The sequence below is a fragment of the Neofelis nebulosa genome, chromosome 10 (assembly GCF_028018385.1).
Source record: "Neofelis nebulosa isolate mNeoNeb1 chromosome 10, mNeoNeb1.pri, whole genome shotgun sequence".
Lineage (NCBI taxonomy): Eukaryota > Metazoa > Chordata > Mammalia > Carnivora > Felidae > Neofelis > Neofelis nebulosa.
In genome coordinates, this window is record NC_080791.1 from 54,529,392 (window position 1) to 54,551,851 (window position 22,460).

The 22,460-nt window shown below is 36.7% G+C and overlaps 1 protein-coding gene across 4 annotated transcripts in view; it reads left to right on the top strand.

Annotated features, from left to right (window-relative positions):
- Positions 1–22,460, top strand: part of RSF1 (remodeling and spacing factor 1) — a 161,520-nt gene that overhangs the window by 73,927 nt on the left and 65,133 nt on the right. For all 4 annotated transcript variants that reach the window (XM_058687660.1, XM_058687661.1, XM_058687663.1 and 1 more), the window contains exons 3-4: positions 13,053–13,145; positions 13,586–13,791. In XM_058687660.1, coding sequence (XP_058543643.1) covers positions 13,053–13,145; positions 13,586–13,791 — 299 coding nt within the window. The remainder of the gene's footprint in view (positions 1–13,052; positions 13,146–13,585; positions 13,792–22,460) is intronic.

A 22,460-nucleotide genomic window follows, 5' to 3' on the forward strand; every position in this document is an offset into this window, starting at 1 on the left:
TAACTTTGTAAAATGTTACTTAAAGAGTACCATTTACTCTGTGGTAAGGTGTGAGCAGCCGTAGTTTATGCTTATAACTTGAGTTGCATGTGATGTAGAAAGAGTTGGATATCTAATAGGGGAAAATAAGAACTCTGCTAATTATTACATGTGTACGTTCAGTTAAGTTACTTAATTCTTTGAACCTTCTGTTTTCTCATGCAAGTTAAATGTGAATATTCTCACTAGTGCCTTTGCAAATAGTTGGAAACTGGTAAATGTTTTTTAAATAATAATAATAATAATAATAAATAATAAATTAGAGAAACAACATGGTCATTTGAGGGAACTTTTTCCTTCCCTGTAGCTGACATCCTTTTGGAAATTAACAGCAACTTGGGCCACATTATCTACTTGTGGATATAGAAGTATTGGGTTTTATTTTCTTTAGTTTTCTGCTGAACCCCAGTGTGACTTCAGGTGGTCCAATGAATGTTTTGTGATAGTAATATACCTGAAGGCCTTTCAGTACAGAAACAATCTGGATTACCTTAATTATGGCTGGGAAACCCGTTTTGGCAACTCTGTCCTTGAGTAGACTTCGGGAGCCTGCTTCCCTTCTCCAGATATTTTTTTTCAAGTGTGAACACTTGTACTGCTCATGTCCTATCAGTTATATACCCAGAAGTACTGCTGCTTCCTGGCACAGGTATTTACTTAGTAAACATTCCTATAACTTGAATATCAATGTGTTTTCAAATTAATTATTTAAAGATGATAATTTAGAGTTATTTCCCATTGCTGTAGTTCAGCAGATAAACCTAGGAAGTAAAAATAAAATCTCTTAAAGTTTCCTAAGTATAAAATATTACTACCATTGAAAATTGTTGTTGTTAACTGAGGGTTGATGGGGGGTGGAAGGGAGGTGAGGGTGGGTGATGGGTATTGAGGAGGGCACCTTTAGGGATGAGCACTGGGTGTTGTATGGAAACCAATTTGACAATAAATTTCACATATTAAAAAAAAAAAAAAAAGAAAATTGTTGTTGTTCCTGATGTATAGTTGTCCTTATTCTTGTCTAAGCTGAAAATGAGAGGATGGAGTATATAAGATTTATGTAGTATTTTAAAAATTTCTTTGTCACCTATAGGATGATATATGTATTTTTTTTTTGAAATTGACTGGCAAAATGCAAGATAGCATCTACCTCATACCATATGCAAAAATTAAATTGTATCAACAAACTAAATAAAAGAGGTGAAGCTTTTAGAATAAAACCTCTTAGAATCTAACCTTTTAGAATAAAACACAGGGATAAATCTTCATGACCTTAGATTTGGCATAGATTTTTAGATATGAAACCAAAATCATGTGAACAAGAGAAAGATGAATTGGACTCCATCAAAATTAAGAACTTATGCATCAAAGGACATGATGAAGTGCAAAGACAACGTACAGAATGGGGGCAAATATTTGCAAATTATATAACTGATTAGAATTTAACATCCAGACTACGTAAGAAACTTCTAAAATTCAACAACAAAAAGATAACTCAATTTAAAAGTGAGTAAAATATTTGAATAGACATTTATCCAAAGATACACCAAGATTAATAAATTAGCACATGAAAAAGTATTCAAACAGCATTAGTCTTTGTTTGGGAAATGCAAATCAAAACTACAGTGAGTTGTCACTTTATATCTAATAGAAGGGCTATTTTTTTAAAAAAGGAAAATAAATGTTGGTGACGTTGTGGAGATATTGAATCCTTTATATGCTCCTGATGGGAATGCAAAATGGGGCAGCTGCTGTGGAAAACAGTTCGGCAGTCCTCAAAAAGGTAAACATAGAATTGCTGTATGACCCAGCAATTCCACTCCTAGCTATATACTCAAAAGAATTGAAAACAGAGACTCAGATAATTGTATGCCAATGTTTATTGTAGAATAACTCCTAATAGCCAAAAGATTGAAACTACCCAATTATCATTCAACAGATAAATGCCTAAACAAAATGTAGTGTATTCATACAGTGGAATATCTTTCATTCCTAAAAAGGAATGGTTTTCTTATACTTGCTACAATATGTATAAACCTTGAAAATACAAGGTTACGTGAAAGAAGCCAGGCAAAAAAGGACAAATATTGGATGGTTCTACTTACATGAACTATGTAGAGCAGGGAAATTCATAGAGACAGAAAGTATATATGTTACCAAGTGCTGCAGGGTGGGAGGAGAGTGGGGAGTTACTGCTTTGGGTTAAAGAGTTTCTGTTTGGGTGATGAAGTTTTGGAAGTAAAAAATGGTAATGGTTATACAACATTGTGAATGTAATTAATGCCACTGAATTGTACACTTAATGGTTAAAATGGCAAATTTTATTTTTAAATTGTATTCTATTCGATATACAATTTATATAAGAACTCTCCAAACTAAAATTTTAGAGTGCAGCCGTCAGGGAATTTTCTTTAGATCTAGCAGTAACCTTAGCTTCAACATATTCATGAATACTGTCATGTTGGATACAGAAGCATGCATAAAAAGGGAACCCATTCAGTATGGTAGAAGGTTTATTAACCTTAAAAAAATAAAACTGTCAGTTATTTTACCAGCAAAAATGTGTTTGTTAGGGAATAGCAGCGAATTGCAGTTAAGGACAAGCAAACTGGGTAAGTCCAGGCAACAAAGGAGAGGACCTCCTTATAAAGAGGGAAGGAGGTGTTGGGAGGGACTATTACAAACTTTTGGGAATCCTAAACTGAGAGTTTGTAGTTCATTGGCTGAGTTGTGACAGTCTCTCATTGGCTAGGCTGTTTCCTGGCAAGAGGAAAACCTTTCTTCCTGCTGGGGTCGTAAAATAGTACATGTTCCATCCTCAAATGACTAGTGGTAGGACATGAGGGCTTCCCCTTCTGGCCTCCTGACTCCATTTTAAATGAGGTTAATTACCCAGAAAGTAGAAGTAAGAAATTAAAACATGTCAAACACCAATAATTTTACTTAAATCTTAGACATTCATATATATGTATATTCACATATATATTCATATATATGTATATATATACATATATATATATGTATATATATATGAAACAGAAACGTCATGAAACAATGTTTATGTACCATTGGAAGAACACTGATCTTTCTATTTTTTTAAATTTTTATTTATTACTATTTTTTTATTTGAGAGAGAGCCCATGTGAGCAGGAGAGGGGGTAGAGGGAGAGTCAAATGCTCAACCCATCAAGCCACCCAGGCACCCCAATGCTGATCTCTTTTCTACCAGCTCTTAGTTCCTTCTGTTTCTCCTTTTGTTCCAGTTGGTTCTTGCGGTCATTCACTAGAACCATTGTTAGGTTTGAATTTATATAAGGAAGCTGTAGCACAGTGAGTATCTGATGGCATTTTCCTTACCTCTTTTTCTAGCAGCAACACCTCCATTTTATAGGTGAAGATCCTGAAATTCAAAGAGTTAATTGACTCAACAAAATCTGACTGCAGATATGGAGAGCCAGGATTTGAATCTCAACCAATATGACACTAAAGCCTCATTTCCCTTTTTATCTAGATTTCTGGTGTAAAGCAGATTACTTGGAAAGAGGCACTTAACAATCACACTTTTTCCAGTTTGGTTACATTTTAGGTATATGGTTATTCTTACCCATGAATATAAAATAGGTATGATAGAGATTTTATTTTTCCTGCTAGATTTATTTCACATATTTTCATTGTACCGTTTCCTTGACCAAGACTTCAGAATAGGCTACTTTCAAGAGTACCCTTTCAAATTTTTGCCATGTGTGAATGCACCCAATTTATAAGTTAACTGAGATTCCAGCTGCCTGTCCAATCCTGAGCTCCTTTAGCAGGAGTTGTAGTATCTTATTTATCCTGGTGTTAAGCACATTGTCTGGGACAGAGTACATTGCTGATAAAATGTGAAATGAACTAAATAATATATGCCTGTGCTTTTTCAGTTGGGGTTTTGGTTTTCTTTTGATTTTTGAAGCCAGGTTGCTTGAGAAATCTTGCCATCGAAATATTTCTTATATATTTTAAGGAATTAAACATCCATCCTTTACAACTCTTAATACATTCTTGTAGGCAGTATTCCCAAAGATCCCATAATAACAGCTAATTCTCAATAGTTATAGCAAAGAACATTGACAGTAAATACTTATTGAGTGTCCACTATCACAAGCTCCTCTACCTAATAGGTACTATAGAAAATAGAAGAATCAGACCTGTATTTGCTTTCAAAAATCTTGTAGTTTTACAGGATACCCACCTCAAATGAAATTATGTGAGTTATATTGTAAATAGTAAAAACACATATTAAACATGAAACTTACTGCTTTTCTAAGATACATGCACTAACAACCTGAATCTACCTCTCTTAAGTAGCTTAGCTCAAGCTTCATCTCCTTTTGTGTGAACTGTTACAAAACAGGCTTTAGTGGGTCTCCTTGACCTCAGACTCTATCATCCTGTCTTTTGCACAGCACAACAGAACTATTTTTTAAATGGTGCTTCCAAACGCTTGTTTTGAACCCCCATATTTATGAGCCATGACCTACTTTCACAGCTTTACTCGCTCCCTTTGCTTACAGCCTTGTCTGTGCCCACTCCCATCCCCAAGCACTCATGATCTAGGGCTTTAGGGCTCAGCAGAAAGAACTCCTGTCTTCACCTTCACATTGACAGGACATACCAGCATCACTCACATCCCCTTGGCTTTGCATATTGTTTTTTTTTTTTCCTTCTTGAAATTCTCTTTTTACCTCCTTGTCTTGTAAAACCTATTCATCCTTCAGGTCCTAGCGTAAAAGTCACCACTTTTTTTTTTTTTTTTTTCAACGTTTTTTATTTATTTTTGGGACAGAGAGAGACAGAGCATGAACGGGGGAGGGGCAGAGAGAGAGGGAGGGAGACACAGAATCGGAAACAGGCTCCAGGCTCCGAGCCATCAGCCCAGAGCCTGACGCGGGGCTCGAACTCACGGACCGCGAGATCGTGACCTGGCTGAAGTCGGACGCTTAACCGACTGCGCCACCCAGGCGCCCCAAAAGTCACCACTTAAATAGAACCTTACCCTTGAGTTGTTGCAGTTGATCTCCTTTTATCCATCAGCTGAATTAGCGTTTTTTGCCTCTATATTTTTGTAGTAGTTGATAGATATATTAGTTACTCAGTTTGTAGATAGCTCACTTACTACTTTTCCTCCTGTAATTATTTGTTTACATCTCTCTCTCTCTCTCTCTCTCTCTCTCTCTCTCAATTCTGCACTTCTTAAAGCAGAAATTTGCCCTCCCAGTGCTTACTATGTTCAGTAAATGTTTGGTTTAGCCCTCTAAAAATAATACTTAAAACCATTGGACACAGTTAAGTATTAGGTCAGGGATACTTGGTGAGAGGTAATTTGAGTGTAAAGAACGGAACTGTGGATGCCTGGAGGCTCAGTCAGTTGAGCTTCTGACTCTTGATTTTGTCTCAGGTCATGATCCCAGGGTCAAGGGATTGAGCCCCACATTGGGCTCTGCACTCAGTGTAGAACCTGATTTTCTCTCTCTTCCTCCCCTCTCTCTTCCTCTCTCCCTCCTCCCTCTCCCTCTCTCTAAAAAAATAAAAGACCTAGAAAGTTTATAATTCTCAGTCTAGCCTTTGGTCACAGCTCTGTTGGTGACAGCTGACCTAATTGGTATCCTAAATATATACTGATTTCACCATAAATGATTATAGATAGTAATTACTGTTTATTTCCTTCCTTGGGAAAAGCACATAACTTCCCGAGGATAGGAGTACACACATCTAAGCCTTGTGAGAATTGACTGCATTAATATTTTTAGCAATAACAACAGTACTTGGTACATAGTAAACATGCAATAAATGTTAGCTGTTATGTGGCATCTGGGTGGCTCAGTCAGTTGAGTGTCTGACTTTTGATTCTGGCTCAGGTCATGATCCCAGGGTTATGCGATTGAGCCATATTGGGCTCCATGCTGAGCATGGAGCCTGCTTAAGATTCTCTCCCTGTGGCCCTCTGCCCCACTTGTGCTCTCTCTCTAAAATAAAGTAAAATAAAAATTTGTTACTGTTATTCTAGTAAGAATTTTTAATGTTCTTAAAGATGTATAATGTTAGCTGGTAGTTAATGTTGGTTAGTCTAAAAGAATGTTTAAAAGTAAAAGCATTATTTGTTGTGTCTTTCATTTATTTATCAGATGTTTGTTTTGTATCTGCTGTGTGTCTCATACTTAGTCACAAACTTGGGGTATGAAGATGAGTTGACTTCTCAGCTTAGCTGTAAAATTCTTTTTGACTCAGATTTGAAAAGGTTTCAGTAAAGATTGTATGATCCACTGGAAAGAACTCTGAACCAGGAGTCAAAAGCTTCAAGTCTCGGCTCAGTCACTAACTTTAAGTGAGATACTTCTTAGATGATGTATATATCACCTCAAACTCATTAGGTACAAAACATCTCTTGTTAACTCCCTTCTCTTGGGTATTGTCTTAATACTTTCATTAAAAGCACTTTTATCTTTCCATTTGTTCAAGCCAAGGATTGTAGATGTCACCTTTGTTTTTCCTTTCCAGTCACTCTACATATCTATTCTATTAAAAGTCCTGATGATTCTATCTCTAAAATACAGCTTCTTCTTTCTGTTCCCACTACTGCCACCACAGTCCATGACATTATTATCTCTTGCCTTAAAATTGGTTTCTCAGTTTCCATTTTGTCCATTTTTTTCCAGCAGCTAATTTTGAAACATATATCAGATTTTGTTATTCCTCCATTTAAAATCTACCAGTGGCCTCCCATTATATTTGAAATAAAATCTTAATTCCTTACCCTGGCCACCATAATTTGGCCCTTGCTTACCTTTTTAACCTTATCTTCTGCTACTTTACCCTTTATTCTGCTTCATTTACACTTTATTTTCTGTTTTTTTAATATATCAAACTTTAAGACCTTTGTGCTAGCTTGTTTCTTCTGCCTGGATCTGCATTTCTACTCCAGATCTTCTTGTGGCTGATTTCTGTTTTCTCAGTCATGTCTCAACTTCTTGTGTCAAATGTCAATTTTTTTTTTTTTTTTTAAGTTAGAGCATGGATGGGGAGTGGTGGAGAGGGAGAGAGAGAATCTCAAGCAGGCTCCACACTCAGTGCAGAGCCTGACAAGGGGCTCAATCCCCCAACCCTGGGATCATGACCTGAGCTGAAATCAAGAGTTAGATGCTCAACTTAACTGAATCACCCATGTGCCCCAAATGTCAGCTTTTTAAATGTGAGGCCTTTTCTGAGCACCTAATCAGAGTAATAATCAAACTTTCTCTAGGACATTACTCTATTTTATTTTCAATGTAGGATTTGTGTCTACTTAATGTTTTCTTATTTTTACCTGTTTTACTACCTCTTAGAATATAAGCTTCATGGTAGCAGGTTGTCTGTCTTCATCATGGTATCCCAGCTCCTTGACTAGTTCTTGCCATAGAATATTCACTCAGTGAATATTGGTGGAATCACCAGATAAATGAATCTCTTTAAACTTAATGTTTCTTAATTATAAAATAAAGATTTCCATCTGAATGGTATCTGATGATCCTTCCCCCCAGAACCAGACACTAGTTAAAAGGCAGTAAAGACATGGGGTGCCCGGATGGCTCAGTCAGTTAAGCATCTGACTTCAGCTCAGGTCATGATCTCCCACTCCGTGAGTTTGAGCCCCATATTGGGGTCTGTGCTGACGGCTCAGAGCCTGGAGCCTGCTTCAGATTCTGTGTCTTTCTCTGCCCCTCCTCTGCTCATGTTCTGTCTCTCTCTGTCTCAAAAATAAATAAAAACATTAAGAAAAGAAAAAGGCAGTAAAGACAGACTTTATTCACTAACCGTTGTGGTAGAAGAAGGAGCTGAGCTCAATTCCATTTTGCCCAGAGGTGACTGGCCTTTTAAAGGGAGACTAAGGGTTTTGGGAGGTGGAAATGAGAGATGAAAAAGGGGTTAGGGAAGTGAACAGTTAAGAAAAGTAGGTGTGAGTGTCAGGCAACCTGATTAGGCCTTCTGTGTCTGCTAACTATGAAAGATAAACTTTTCTACCCTCCCACAGTGTCTGGGAGGTCCTATATCCTTCCTGATGACTACAAATCAAAGGAATGGCTTTCAGGTCCTTGAGAAAGACGCTGTTATAGGAGATACATATACATCTCAAAGGGACAGAGGAGAGATTTACGGTTGTAAGGTGTTTATTTTTTGAATAAATGGAAAAGGGAATTCAGGGACAAAGAATAGGGTTAGCTGGAACACATACTAAATTCTTTTGGAAACCCTGAGTTTTCAAGACAGGAGCTCAATGGGAGCAGGGTGATCCCAGAGACATGTCCTGAGACTGCTAGAAGCCACATTAGAATTTGATTTAGTCTCTTAATGTACTGGATGTTCATGCTGAGGGTTTTTGCAGTTCTCTCCCCCTGCCGCATAGCTCCCCCTTTTAATTCCTTATGTTCTAAGTTGTCAAAAAAAGCAGGATTTTTCGAAAATGACTCTTAAGATTAGTTTGTTCATGATCTCACTGACATAAATTCCATGTATTTGCTGTGTAGGCATGTGAAACCACCTCTTCTGTAAATATTGAGATGTTGTGGCCTTTAAATCCACCTCCTCCCCGCTCCCGCCTTTTGCCACCCTCAACCTTGTTTTTCTGTAAGTTAGGAGGAAAAGACAGGCTTGGTGTATTGGAGTGTCAGCAGGCCGGTGGCCAAGTGTCCTCCCAGGCTGAATGGCATTGATTTCATGTGTATATCAGAAAGGCTGTCTGCACCATACAGGGGATACAACTGGATATGACCTCTCATTAACCAGATTAGAGAATCAAACATAAAATCAGTATGATAGAATAATAACTTAAAGAGTGATAAATATGAACATTGTATAGAAATGTTCATGTTTTGGATGCTGGAACATTCTCTAAAGAGAAATTGCATGCAAAACCAAATTACATTTACAAGGCTATTTGGTCAGAATCAAGTTGGATCCTAGGGAGTTAATATGAATTACCAACCTAGTGAGGATCCCCTTGCTTCCAAGCAATGCAGGCTGGCTGGGTCCTCAGACCCAGAGGGTCTTCCAGGACAGCCAAGAGGGTCCTTGACTTTGCATGGTGTAGAAATCAAATGTAAACCAAGAGGAAGTGAGAGCAGAGTGTATTGAAGACATAGAGTGCAGATGCAGACAGAGCATCTGGGAGACTCAGAAAGGAAAGGAGAGTGAGCCTTGTCTTTGCTTGGGGTCTGGGTTTTTATTGAGGATTGTGCTCTAGTGCACAAGTCTTCTCTGGCATCTGGGAACGGGTGTTCTCCACAAGTCACTTGTGCACTGGAGCCGGGGGTCTTAATGAGTCAGTGGTCTTGGAAAACACTCATGATGACCTTGCCTGGTCACTCCTTAGATGTTATCTATTATGCTGGAAGGTTTCCAAAGAAATCATTAATTCCTTGACCTTTACAAGGAGGACATACGTTATCTGTTTTATAAGGCATGTAAAAGGCGGGAGTGTTGGTCCTAACAGGAATAGAAGCAGGGAAAAAGGGACTTTTTCATGGAGTCCCTTTAGTTTTCCTGTCTCACAAGGATCCAAGAATAGCTGTCATAGACAGTCTCTGATAGACACAGCTAGTTTCTGGTGCTCTAGCAAATGTTGGCCCATAGGCCAAATCTGTCCTGCTGTCTACTTATGTATAGCTTGAAAACTAACAGTGGTTTTTACATATTTAAATGGTTGGGAGAATGGTTGACACATATGAAAGTTTTATGAATTTCAAATTTCCTTATCCATAAATAAAGTGGTATTGGAACATAGCCAAGTTTACTCATTTATGTATTTTCTATGGTTGCTTTTGCATTAGAACAGCAGAGTTGAATAGTTGAAAAGAGACTGTATGGTCTACAGAGCTTAAATTATTTCCTGTTTGGCCCTTAACAGAAGAAGTTTGCTGACCTCTGATACAAATTTATATGGTCCTGCAGAACTGTTTAAGTGTCATTTAGAGTACTCATTTTTTAACAGTCTTTACTTTGTGATAACAATAGGTAATGGCTATTTGGGTATATCTAATATTAAGTTTCAGGTGTTTTGTTTTTCCTCAAATGGCATAATAATATGTCTACATTGCCCTTAAAGAAACAAAATGAGTAGCATATTCATATCAGAATATCAGCACAAAAGTTTTGTACCCTAAACTATATAAATAAGGTATGTAAATGAAAGGTAAGTAGTATGAGGCAGAGAGGCCTGTATCTTAATTATCTATTTATCTACTCCTCTTTCACTTTTTTCCCCTTTCACACGGTGAAAGATAATTAAAAGTTGTTCATTTGCATTTGGTATCTGTGACTGTGTGAGCCTTCGTGCTTGGGTTGTTGAGCAGGCATTGGAGCTGTGTCATTCCCAGCCCCTCTCAGATACCGGAGGTGTGCTTCCCCAGACTCAGCCTTACCCATTAAAGATGGTCAACAAACATCCTCTTCTTTTAGGGGCATGGTATACAGCAGAGCACTCACAAGTCATAAGCTGGGTTCTACATTCTTGACTGTCCCTCTGTTTTTTTAAATTGAGATATTACTCACATATCATGAAATGCACCCTTTTAAAATACACAATTCAGTATTTTTTAGTATATTCACAAGGATGTACAATCATCACCACTATCGTTAATTCTAGGACATTTTTATCACTTGGAAAAGAAATCTACTTATTAGCAATCACTCTATTCCTCCCTCTACCTAGTCCCTGGCAACTAACTACTAATAAACTTTTTGTCTGTGTGTATTTGACTATTGTGTACATTTCATATACATAGAACCATACAGTATGTAACCTTTCGTATCTGGTTTCTATTACCAAGCTTAATGTTTTTAAAATTTGTCCCTGCTGTAGAAGGTGTCACTACTTCATTCCATTTAATAGCTGTATAAAATTCCATTGTATGTTTATTCCATATATTATTTATCAGTTGATATTTGGATCGTTTCCACTGTTTTGCTTTTATAAAAAAAATGCCACTATGAACATTTGTACAGGTTTTTGCATGGGCATGTGTTTTCTCTCTTCCTGTATAAATACCTAAAAATGGAATTGCTAAGTCACATAGTAACTCAGTGTTAACATTTTGAGGAACTGATTGGCTTTTTCACAAAGCAGCTGTACCGTTTTACATTCCTGTCAACAACCTGTGCGTTTCAGTCTCTCCTCATCCTCACCAACATTACTATTATTTTTCTTTTTTGATTACAGCTGTCCTTATGGATATGAAGTAGTATTCCATTGTGGTTTTGATTTGCATTTCCCTAATGACTCATGATGATCATACTTTCCTCTGCTTATTGGCCATTTGTATATATTCTTCAGCAAAATGTCCATTCAAATTCTGACTTTTTAGCTATTACATTAGGGTCCTCCCTGTGTAATATTCCAAAAATTTCCTTTTACTTTGTATATCTCAATTTTTTCTCTCTCTCTCTCTCTACAAAAGATAGTATTGTCAGTCAGAGACTTACGGTATTCCAGAGAATGGCAACCTTATTCTTCCTTTGTGCCTTTGAAGATCTCCCATTATGTTGTTCCTGGCCATACTGCTTCCCTTATTTTCTTTTTCTATCCTAACAACGATCTCCTATAATTTTATTATACAATCGGTAAAAAAGATGACACTGGTGCTGGATAGGAAAAGGGTAAAACTCCTAGGAGGGCCAGCCCGGTCTTCTTTCTAGGTTGATGTGGTTATATAAGCAATCCCATTTGTCTGCTTATTTTTCTCCTGCCTGCCTATCTAGCCAATTGCATAAGCTCCCAAATAATCTTGTCCCTTGGTTGGTTCTTTTCCTTTGGCCTTCATTATATTCTTCACTCCTTGGATTAGACCAAAGAGCATGAAGTTGCTAGACACTTTATATCATTTTAATGCCTATTTTATAACCTTTAAGATCAATATTATTACTGCTCCCCTTTTATTTCTGAGGAAACTGGCTCACAGAGGTCGTACAGTCCATGGCATTTCTCCTGATTAGTCCTTATTATTGAGTAGTATGGTTATCCATGTCTTTCCTCAGACTGTTACAGTGACTGTGGTTTGCCTGATATGCTTGTATAGGGAGAGAAGCCTAGAAATTTAAGTTAATGCCACATTATAGAAGGTCTCAAATGCCAAGCAATAGAATCTTTACCCATAAAGAGGACATTTAGTTGGAGAGTGGCTCTGTTAAAAAATATGCATACAGGGGCACCTGGGTGACTCAGTCAGGTAGGCGTCTGATTCTTGATTTTGGCTCAGGTCATGATCTCACAGTTTGTGGGATCGAGCCCCGCATCGGCCTGCATGGGATTCTCTCCCTCCCTCTCTCTCTGCCCCTTCCCCACTTGCATACGCTCTCTCTCTCTCTCTCTGTCTCAAAATACATAAATAAACTTTAAAAAATAGCCTGCAATTTGGCATGCTTTTTGAACCTACTTCTGTTCTAGGCATAGTGATAAAACTATTGTCCTTACCCTCAAGGAACTTCTAGGTGGTTTGGAAGGGGAATCAGATAATTATTTGCATTTGGGAAAATGTGCCATAAAATGTGTATAATATTCTTGAGAGCAGAGGAGAGAGCTACAGAGATCACTGCTTACCTTAAATTCAGTCATTAATCTGGGCGCCTAGGTGGCTCAGTCATTTAAGCATCCAACTTCAGCTCAGGTCATGGTCTCGCAGCTCGTGGTTAGAGCCCCATGTTGGGCTCTGTGCTGACAGCTCAGAGCCTGGAGCCTGCTTCAGATTCTGTGTCTCCAGCTCTCTCTGCCTCTCCCCCGCTTGCACTCTGTCTCTCTCTCTCTCTCAAAAATAAATAAACATTAAAAAAATTTTCTTTAATTCAGTCAATCAGTAGTTAACATTTCTGGTTGATTTGGCTTGGATTGTATTTGTTACAAACTTGTTCCATTATAAATACATATAAACAGAACAGTTAACATAATTGTACAACAAAATACCAATGTTAATAGAAATTTTATGTATTAAGATATTAACTTTCTCTTACAGATATGTCAAGAGTTTAATAGCACCTGGGCATGGGAGATGGAGAAGAAGGGCTATCTTGAAATGAGTGTTGAATGCAAACTAGCGCTCTTAAAGGTAATGAATTTATTATCTGTTACAATTATTTTAATTAATTCACTGATAGCCATTTCAAGAATAATGTGCATAAAAGCTTTAACAGAAAGAATCATTGAAAATTTTATACATAAGGAAATTTTATACATAAGAAAGAAATTTGGGAGACTAATACAAACATAGTGCTCTTGAAATATAACACGATTTTTGTGTCATTGATTACAATAAGCCTATAAACTTATAAAATACTAAAATAAAATGTTAACTTGAAATATATCTTTTTAAATTGGTTATTCCAAACAGGTTTACAAAAGTGGGGAGAAGATAGGGAAAGATGGATAAACTACATGTATTTTTTCTGCTCTTGTTCCTGAATCAGTTCTGTGGTTAAACATATCACATTTACTGTGATGGAGAAACATTTATAGAGTATTTTAAGCCATGTTATGACTATTTTCCAGTACCTCTGCGAGTGTCAATTTGATGACAATCTCAAATTCAAAAACATTATCAATGAGGAAGATGCTGATACCATGCGTCTCCAGCCAATTGGCCGAGACAAAGATGGCCTTATGTACTGGTACCAGTTGGATCAAGATCACAATGTCAGAATGTACATAGAAGAACAAGACGATCAGGATGGCTCTTCATGGAAATGCATTGTCAGGTATCTTCTATTGAAGTCTTTTCATGTTTACTTGTGTGTTTCTTTAATCTCTTCTCTATAAGATGATTATCTCTGAGGCTGGGGTGGTCCTTTTTTTGTGGGTTTGGAGAGTTGTTGGGACCTAGGCTAGTGACCAACACAATACCCATAGTAGGCACTTAATTATTTGTCAAATAAATAACTACATTTAGCATGGTGGTCCATATTAGCACATGTACGTTATGCTTCAGGAAGATGGAATCTGACAGATAATACTGTAGCAATAATATGCACGGAAAAACCCATCATTAGGCAACAATACAAGCAAAGTATTACTTGGTTCTTACCTAGCTATAGTTTTCTATTAGGCATAATTTATTTCATTTGGCCAGTTCATCTTGCACTTTAGTATATTTTTAATTTTTGCTATGTATACATTTCTTCATTAGGGTTCTGAAGAAATCTGACAAATATTGTGGGTTTTTTTTGGGGGGGGGGTTTGGTAGTCCTTTGGAAAAAAATCTTTGTTCCTTATTTGTATTTATTTTTTAAAGCTTTTATTTGTAAGTAATCTCCACACCCAATGTGGGGCTGGAACCCAAACCCTGAGATCAAGAGTCACTTGCTTTACCAGCTGAGCTAGCCAGGTACCCTCTTATTTGTATTGATTGATATATTTGGAAACATTTCATGTAAAACCTTAAAATAAAACTTTATTTTTTGATTAATAAGTGACTCTGGGATCATTATTCAGAATCTTGTGTCTCTAACTTTCTGTTTTTGCAACTTAATTATTTAGAATTTATTTCACTAGTACCCACATTTTATATTAATTTCAAAGTTATCAGATCTATAACTAAATCTATAACTAAAGTAGGGAGAACTAGTGGATATATAACCTGACTTAGGAAAAACTCCTTTGACTTTTATTCCTCTCTGTTTTTGCTCATTTGAGTTTTAGCAGATTTTTGTTTAGTGATTATTTATTAGTGTTTTGAAGAGGGAATCTGTGGAAATTTAGAATATTTGTTTGGGCCAGAGAAGCTCAACTTCAATTCCTTGAGAATTAATGTGAATTGAATGACTTTGTAGGGGCTTGTTTTATAAGCTCCCTTCAATCATACTATAATATAGTCTGGTTCTCCATATAGTTAATTTACTAAACAAATAATCCTGAAATGAAAGTCACTTACCATCTCTCCCTGTGATACGTTGAATGAGGTTCTGTTCGTGATGTTCTACCACTTGTACTATTTCTTGTATCCACCTTGCATAGTTGTTTAAGAAATATTCTCTACTTTGTAGATGAAGAAAATCTGACAGAGAAAAATCATTATTATTATTTCTGATCAGTCATAATGCTTAAAGCAATTTCTAATGTGTAGCGTAGATTATACCCTGATGGATGATGTGAGAGAAGTGTTTAGATGATGCGGTTAGAGCTAACTGTGCTTGAATCTGGGTTCCTCTACTTACCACCTGAAGGCAGATTACTTAATTTCTTTGATATTCACTTTTCTGCACTTTAGAATGAGGATGATAGTAAAGTTATTGTGAGGAATATATAAATTTATATTGCATATCTACTTGTGTAATTAGGTACGATGCTGAGCAATTATGGTTATACTAATGAATAATGTAGCTTTGGGATCTATAGATGGGCTTCAGGCACCTGTGAAATCCCTTATATTATAAATAATAGCTCTTAGTTTTATATAATATATGTATTTTCTGGGGAAGTACCATGGTTTTCCGTAAATCCTCAGTTTGGTCTGTTTATACTTCATATACTTGACATGTTCTGTCACAAGGCATTTTAGTTACCTTTAACTGCAGTAGTACTAATTTTGACAAATGCAGTGAACCGTCTTGTCCATATAGGTCTCTTATTTTTGTGAATGTTGAATGTGAAAAGCATTGTGTTATTCTTGACTGTCACCAAAATTATGATCTTCATTGTCATTAAAATACATTATGTACCCAAAATAATGTGTAGGACATTATCCCACTTGGCTGTAATGACATCCTTCCTGGAGTCTAGTATTTAGATGTGGATGCCTAACTCTAAGAAGAATATTAATATGGTAGAATAAATGCTTTATGGGAAGAACCACAAAGAAGATGATTGAATGAACTAAAAATATTTGATTTAGTAGAAATTTAGGGAGATATAATTATCTTTAAACATTTAAAGGATTGATTTGTGTAAGAGTATTTCTCTCAAGCACTGAGCCAGGATCCGTGGATACAAATTATGGGGAAGTAGAACTGTGCTTACAGAAGTGAGAACATTTGCTTTTTTTATATTGCAGAGAAATTGTTGTCTGAAGACTGATCGATGCTGTCAGAAGCATTTTCTAAACTTGTATGAGTGGAGTTTTTAAGGAGGCAGTAATCTTTTCGGCAAGAAATTCACTTAGAAACTGAGATAATAAATGAAGAGCAAGTAAAGCAAATAGAATTTTGACTTTTTTATTTAATAGATCGCTCTTGGATATTTTTCTTCATTGGTGAATATAATTTTTACTAGTGACATGAAAAATCTTCTTTTGTTTAAAACTATTTCTTCAAAGTATTGCTAATTTTCATGGAGATTTCTGGTGTTGGAAATATGTTTCTGTCTCAGTCTTAAAACAAGGTTATGTGACAAAAGTTAGCTCGTCTTTAGAATTCTGAGTTTTTTCTTTTTTTTTTTTTAAATCAGACTTTTTTTTTTTTTTAACATTTATTTATTTTTGAGAGAGAGAGACAGAGCATGAATGGGGGAGGGTCAGAGAGAGAGGGAGACACAGAATCTGAAACAGGCTCCAGGCTCTGAGCTGTCAGCACAGAGCCCGAAGCGGGGCTCGAACTCACGGACCGCGAGATCATGACCTGAGCCGAAGTCGGTCGCTCAACCGACTGAGCCACCCAGGCGCCCCTAGAATTCTGAGTTTTTTCAAGCTGTAAGTCAGCCTTTTTTTTTTTAAGTGTATTTTTATTTTGAGAGAGAGAGAGAGAGAATGAGTGCACACACAGGCCAGGGAGGGGCAGAGACAGAGGGGGAGAGAGAATCCCAAGCACGCTATCAGTGCGGAGCCTGACACAGGGCTCAGTTTTATGAACCGTGAGATCACGACCTGACCTGAAAACAAGAGTTGGATGCTTAACTGAATGAGCCATCTAAGCATCCCTGTAAGTCAGCCCCTGATAAATTTTAAAACTGAACTTTGCAATTTAAAAATCAAATGGAATATGTTTTTGTAAAAATAGCGATCCATAAAAAAAGAATTTTCTATATTTGATCTTCTTAAAATTTAATACCTAGGCAATATACAGTGTCTGCTTTCAGACCACAAAATGGAATTGAACTAGAAATCAGTAATAGAACGAGAGCTTTAAAATCTCCACATACTTAGATGTTAAATAATACACTTCTACATAACATGTGGGTCAAAGAAGAAATCTTAAGACAAATTTTTAAATATTTTGAGTTAAATGAAAATGCAGGTACAACTTGTCAAAATTTGTGGTGGAAAATTTGCAGTGAAAGTAATATTTGGAAAAACTTTGCATATAAAACAGGCTGTTTTTTTTTAAAAGATCAACAAGATTGATAAGCCACTAGCCAGGCTAACTAAGAAAAAAAGAGTGGACACAAATTAGTGATATCAGAAATTAAAGAAGGGGCATTACTACAAATCCCAGGGACATTAAAAGGATAATAAAGAAATACCATGAACAACTCTGTACACACAAATTGATAACTTAGATGAAATGGACCAATTCCTTAAAAGACATGATCTGCCAAAATTCTCACACGAAGAAGTAGACAATGTGAACAGGCCTCTCTATCTATTAAATAAATTGGATCAATGATTAATAACCTTCTAAAACAGAAAGCAACAAGCCCAGATGGGTTCACTAGCGAATTCCACCAAACATTTAAGGAAGGAATTAAATTCCCTTCAGTCTCTTTCAGAAGATGGGAGAGGGAATAATCCCTAATTCATTTTATAAGGCCAGCATTACCCTAATAACAAAACCAGACAAAGACATTACAGGAAAGGGAAAGTGTAGACCAGTATCTCTCATGAACTTAGATGTAAAAATCCTTAAAAATTGCTTTTCAACATCGTATTCAAAGTCCTAGCTAATGCAGTAAGAAAAGGAAGTAAGAGATAGATTGGGAAGCAAAAAAGAAAACCATCTTTATGTGCAAATGACATGATCATCTATGTAGGAAATCTGAAAGGGTTAACAAAAAACTCTCCTGGAACTTATAAGTGATTATAGCAGGGTAGCGAGATACAAGATTAATATATAAAATGTCAGTTGCTTTCCTATATACCATACCATCAGTGAATATGTGAAATCTGAATTTAAAAACACAATACCATTTATAATATCTCCCCCCAAATTGAAATACTTTGGTATAAAACAACAAAATATAAACAAATCTATCTGAGGAAAACTATAAAACTCTAATGAAAGAACCAAAAAAGAACTAAATAAATAGAACCTTTTAAAAAAGAACTAAATAAATAGATATTCCATATTTGTGGATATGAGCATTTAATATTGCCAAAACGTCAATTTTTCCCAACCTAAAATCTATAGATGTAATGCAATCATAATCAAAATCTCTGAGGTTATTTTGTGGATATTGGCAAACTTATTTTAAAATTTATATGAAGAGGGACACCTGGGTGGCTCAGTTGGTTGAACGTCTGACTCTTGATTTTGGCTCAGGTCATGATCCCAGGGTTGTGGGATTGAGCCCTACATCGGGTTCCGCACTGAGCGTGGAACCTGCTTAAGATTCTCTCTCCCTCTACCTGCCTCTCTCTCTCTCTCTCTCTCTCTCATAAAATAAAGTTTATATGGAGAGGCAAGAAACACAAAATAGACAACACAATAATGAAGAAAAACAAAATTCTAAGACTGACACTACCCAACTTCACGACTTACTATAAAGCTACAGTAATTAAGACAGTGTGGTATTGGTGAAAGAACAGACAAATAGAAGGATGCCTGGCTGGCTCAGTTGGTGGAGTATGTGACTCTTCATCTCGGGGTCATGAGTTCAAACCCCATGTTGTACGTAGAGATTACTTTAAAAAAAAAAAAAAAGACTAGACAAATATATAGTGGAACAGAATAGGGAGCTATGAAATAAATCCATATAAATATAGTCAACTGATCTTTCACAAAGGAGCAAAGACAATACAATGGAGAAAAAATGATGTTGGAAAAAATGGACATCCATATGTAAAACATTTAATCTAGACACACACTTTACACCCTTAAGAAAAATTAACTCAAAATGAATTACACATCGGGGAGCCTGGGTGGCTCAGTTAGTTAAGCGGCTGACTTCGGCTTGGGTCATGATCTCGCTGTCCGTGAGTTCGAGCCCTGCATCGGGCTCTGTGCTGACAGCTCAGAGCCTGGAACCTGTTTCAGATTCTGTGTCTCCCTCTCTCTGACCCTCCCCCGTTCATGTTTTGTGTCTCTCTGTCTCAAAAATAAATAAATGTTAAAAAAAAATTTTTTTTTTAAATGAATTACATATCTCCATATAAAATGCAAAACTATAAGTGTCTAAGAAGATAGCACAGAAGCAGATTGACAATTTTGGGTTTGCTGATAACTTTTTTGGTACAATACCAAAGGTACAATCCATTAAAGAAAGAATTGATAAGAGCTGGGCTTCATTATAATTAAAAATTTCCGTTCTGGGAGGGCATTGTCAATATAATAAAAAGCTAAGCCACAGACTGGGAGAAAATATTTACCAAAGATGTATTTGATAAAGGCCTGTTATCCAAAATATATAAAGAACTCTTAAAACTCAACAATAAGAAAACGTGATTTAAAAATGGACCAAAGACCTTAACAGATTCCTTTGCAACAAAGGTATACAGATGGCAAATACACACATATATTTGAACAGATATACACATGAAAAGTGGTCCATATCATATGTCATCAGTGAAATGTAAATTAAAATGAGATACTACTATATGCCTATTAGAATGGCCAAAATCCAGAACACTGACAACACCAAATGCTGACAAGGATGTGGAGTAGCAGGAACTTTCTGCCATTGCTGGTGGGAATGCACAGTGGCATAGCCACTTTGGAAGACAGTCGATGGTTTCTTACCTAATTAAACACCATATGATCCAGCAGCCATACTCCTTGGTATTTGCCCAAAAGAGTTAAAGAGTTATGTTCACATAAAAACCTGCACACAAATGTTTATAGCAGCTTTATTCATACTTGCCAAAACTTGAAAGCAATCAAAATGTCAAAACTGATTAACTGAACATTTAAAATCTTTTCATTTCAAAGTATGTAAATTATACAATAAAAATGCTTTAAGAATTAAAAGGGTTTGACAATCATTTTCAAAAACCTGAATTCTAAACAGGTTGAGTTTTCATGTACCCAAAATTACAGACTCTGTCAAAGACATTTGTAAACCATATGTTGCTAGCATAGCACAGTGATTGAGAAGATGGTCTCTGAAGTCAGAGTATAATTCAGTCCTGCCTTTAATCTATGCTAACTGCAACCTTAGGCAGATTACTACACATCTCTTCAGTGTCCTCACTTTCTTCATCTATAAAATGGGGGTAATAACAACAGTACCTATAATCAGGTTATATTGGAATTATATGAACTAGTTCATGTAAAGTGCTTGGAATAGTGCTCGGAACACAGTAATCACTCACTGATGTTAAGTACTGTTATCAGTACTGTTGATGTTACTCATTAATGCCTTCCTTCAGTTTCTTGGCCCCCATAGGAAATACTGTCACATTCCATTATCTTCCCTATTTTGTCACCTCATTAATTTGCAATCAGATGAAAAAAAGGTAGAATATTGCCGAACCTTGTAATCCTATACTATATATATATTTACAGAGTTGCTATATTCACACTGTGCTGTGCCCTGGAAATGCAAAGACATGATTTTCTTACCTTAGTTTCTTAAGGAGTTCCAAATTGTGAGAGAAAGATACAGGGAAATAGTAAATGATAATATAGGATCATAAATGTGATCTCTGATGGAGATCATTCTGGTGTGCTATTTAGGAATCAGATACCTAACCCATACTTGGGAGAAGATGATGCCTATGCTTGGCTTTGTTTTTGTTTTGTCTTTTTTTTTTTTTTTTAAGTTTTTATTGTACTGTACTACCAGCTCAATTGCTTCTTAAAGGTTTAATCCCTACCACTAATTCTAACTCTGAGCAAACCTTAGACTTAGACTACTAGGAAAAATCATTTTTCACAATATAATAATTAGGATGATATGCTCCATTTCACCAAAGTCTGAATTAACTTAAGGTAGAGATAGTAAAACACAAGAGTTTAGAATCTGTTACGTCAAAATCAATCTGCCTGTTAATCTGAGCTTCTGACCTTTCTGCTTCAACATTTTGTCCCATCTCAGTTAATAGCAGCCACATCCTTTCAGCTGCTTGGAGCTAAAACTTTGGGATACAATCTTGACTTGTCTTTTTTCTCACACTTCACATCCACTGTATCAGCAAATCTAAACAGCTGTCTGTGCAAAATGTATCCAGTGTTTGATCATTCCTCATCCCCTTCATTGCTATGTTCTTATCCAAGCCACCATTAATTTTTTTATTAAAAAAAAATTATTTTTATGTTCATTTATTCTTTGAGAGAGAGAGAGAGAGCATGAGCAGGGGAGGGGCAGAGAGAGGAAGACACGGAATCTGAAGCGGGATCCAGGCTCTGAGCTGTCAGCACAGAGCCCGACACAGGGCTCAAACTCACGAACCACAAGATCATGTCCTGAGCCAAAGTCAGATGCTTAACCGACTGAGCCACCCAGGTGCCCCTAAGCCACGATTAATTTTGTTTTTAATACAGTTTCGGTGATTTTTAGTATATTCACAAAGTTGTGCAGCCATCACAGCTTTCAAACTCCAGGACATTTTCCCCACCCAGCAGAGCAACCCTGTACTGCCTACCCTGGACATTAGCAGTTTTATTCACCATATTCTCCCTTTACACAGCCCATGGCAGCTGCCAGTCCACTTTCAGTTTCTATAATTTGCCTATTCCAGACATTTCACATACATAGAATCATATAATTTGTGGCCATTGTGTCTGGCTTCTTTCAGAGAGCATAATGGTTTCAGGGTTCGTTAATATACTTAGAATCATTACTGTGTTCCTTTTTATGGCTAAATAGTATTGCTTGCGTGGATATACCACATTTGTTTATTCATTCTATGCTTGTCTTTGAAAGAATAGTTAGGGTTAGCTATGGGAAACACATTCAAGCCAAGAGAACAGAAATGCAAACCTGACATTCTAAGAGAGCATGGTATTTTGGAGGGACATATCTTTATTTTTTTATCTCGTGTTTTATTTATTTTAGAGAGAGAGAGCGCGCTAGCAGGGGAGGGGCAGAGTGATTGGGGGACAGAGGATCAGGAGTGGGCTCTGTCCTGATAACAGCAAGCTCGATGCAGGGCTCGAACTCCCAAACCGTGAGATCATGACCTGAGCCAAACTCAGTCGCTCAACCAACTGCGTTACTTAGGTGCCCCTGTAGGGTTATATCTAATACACCTGAGTGACGAAACATTTTAGAGGAAAACAAGCACTGGAAGGAAGGAGAACAGAGCCATTGAATTATTGTTGGCATCCATAGTCTAGTCTAA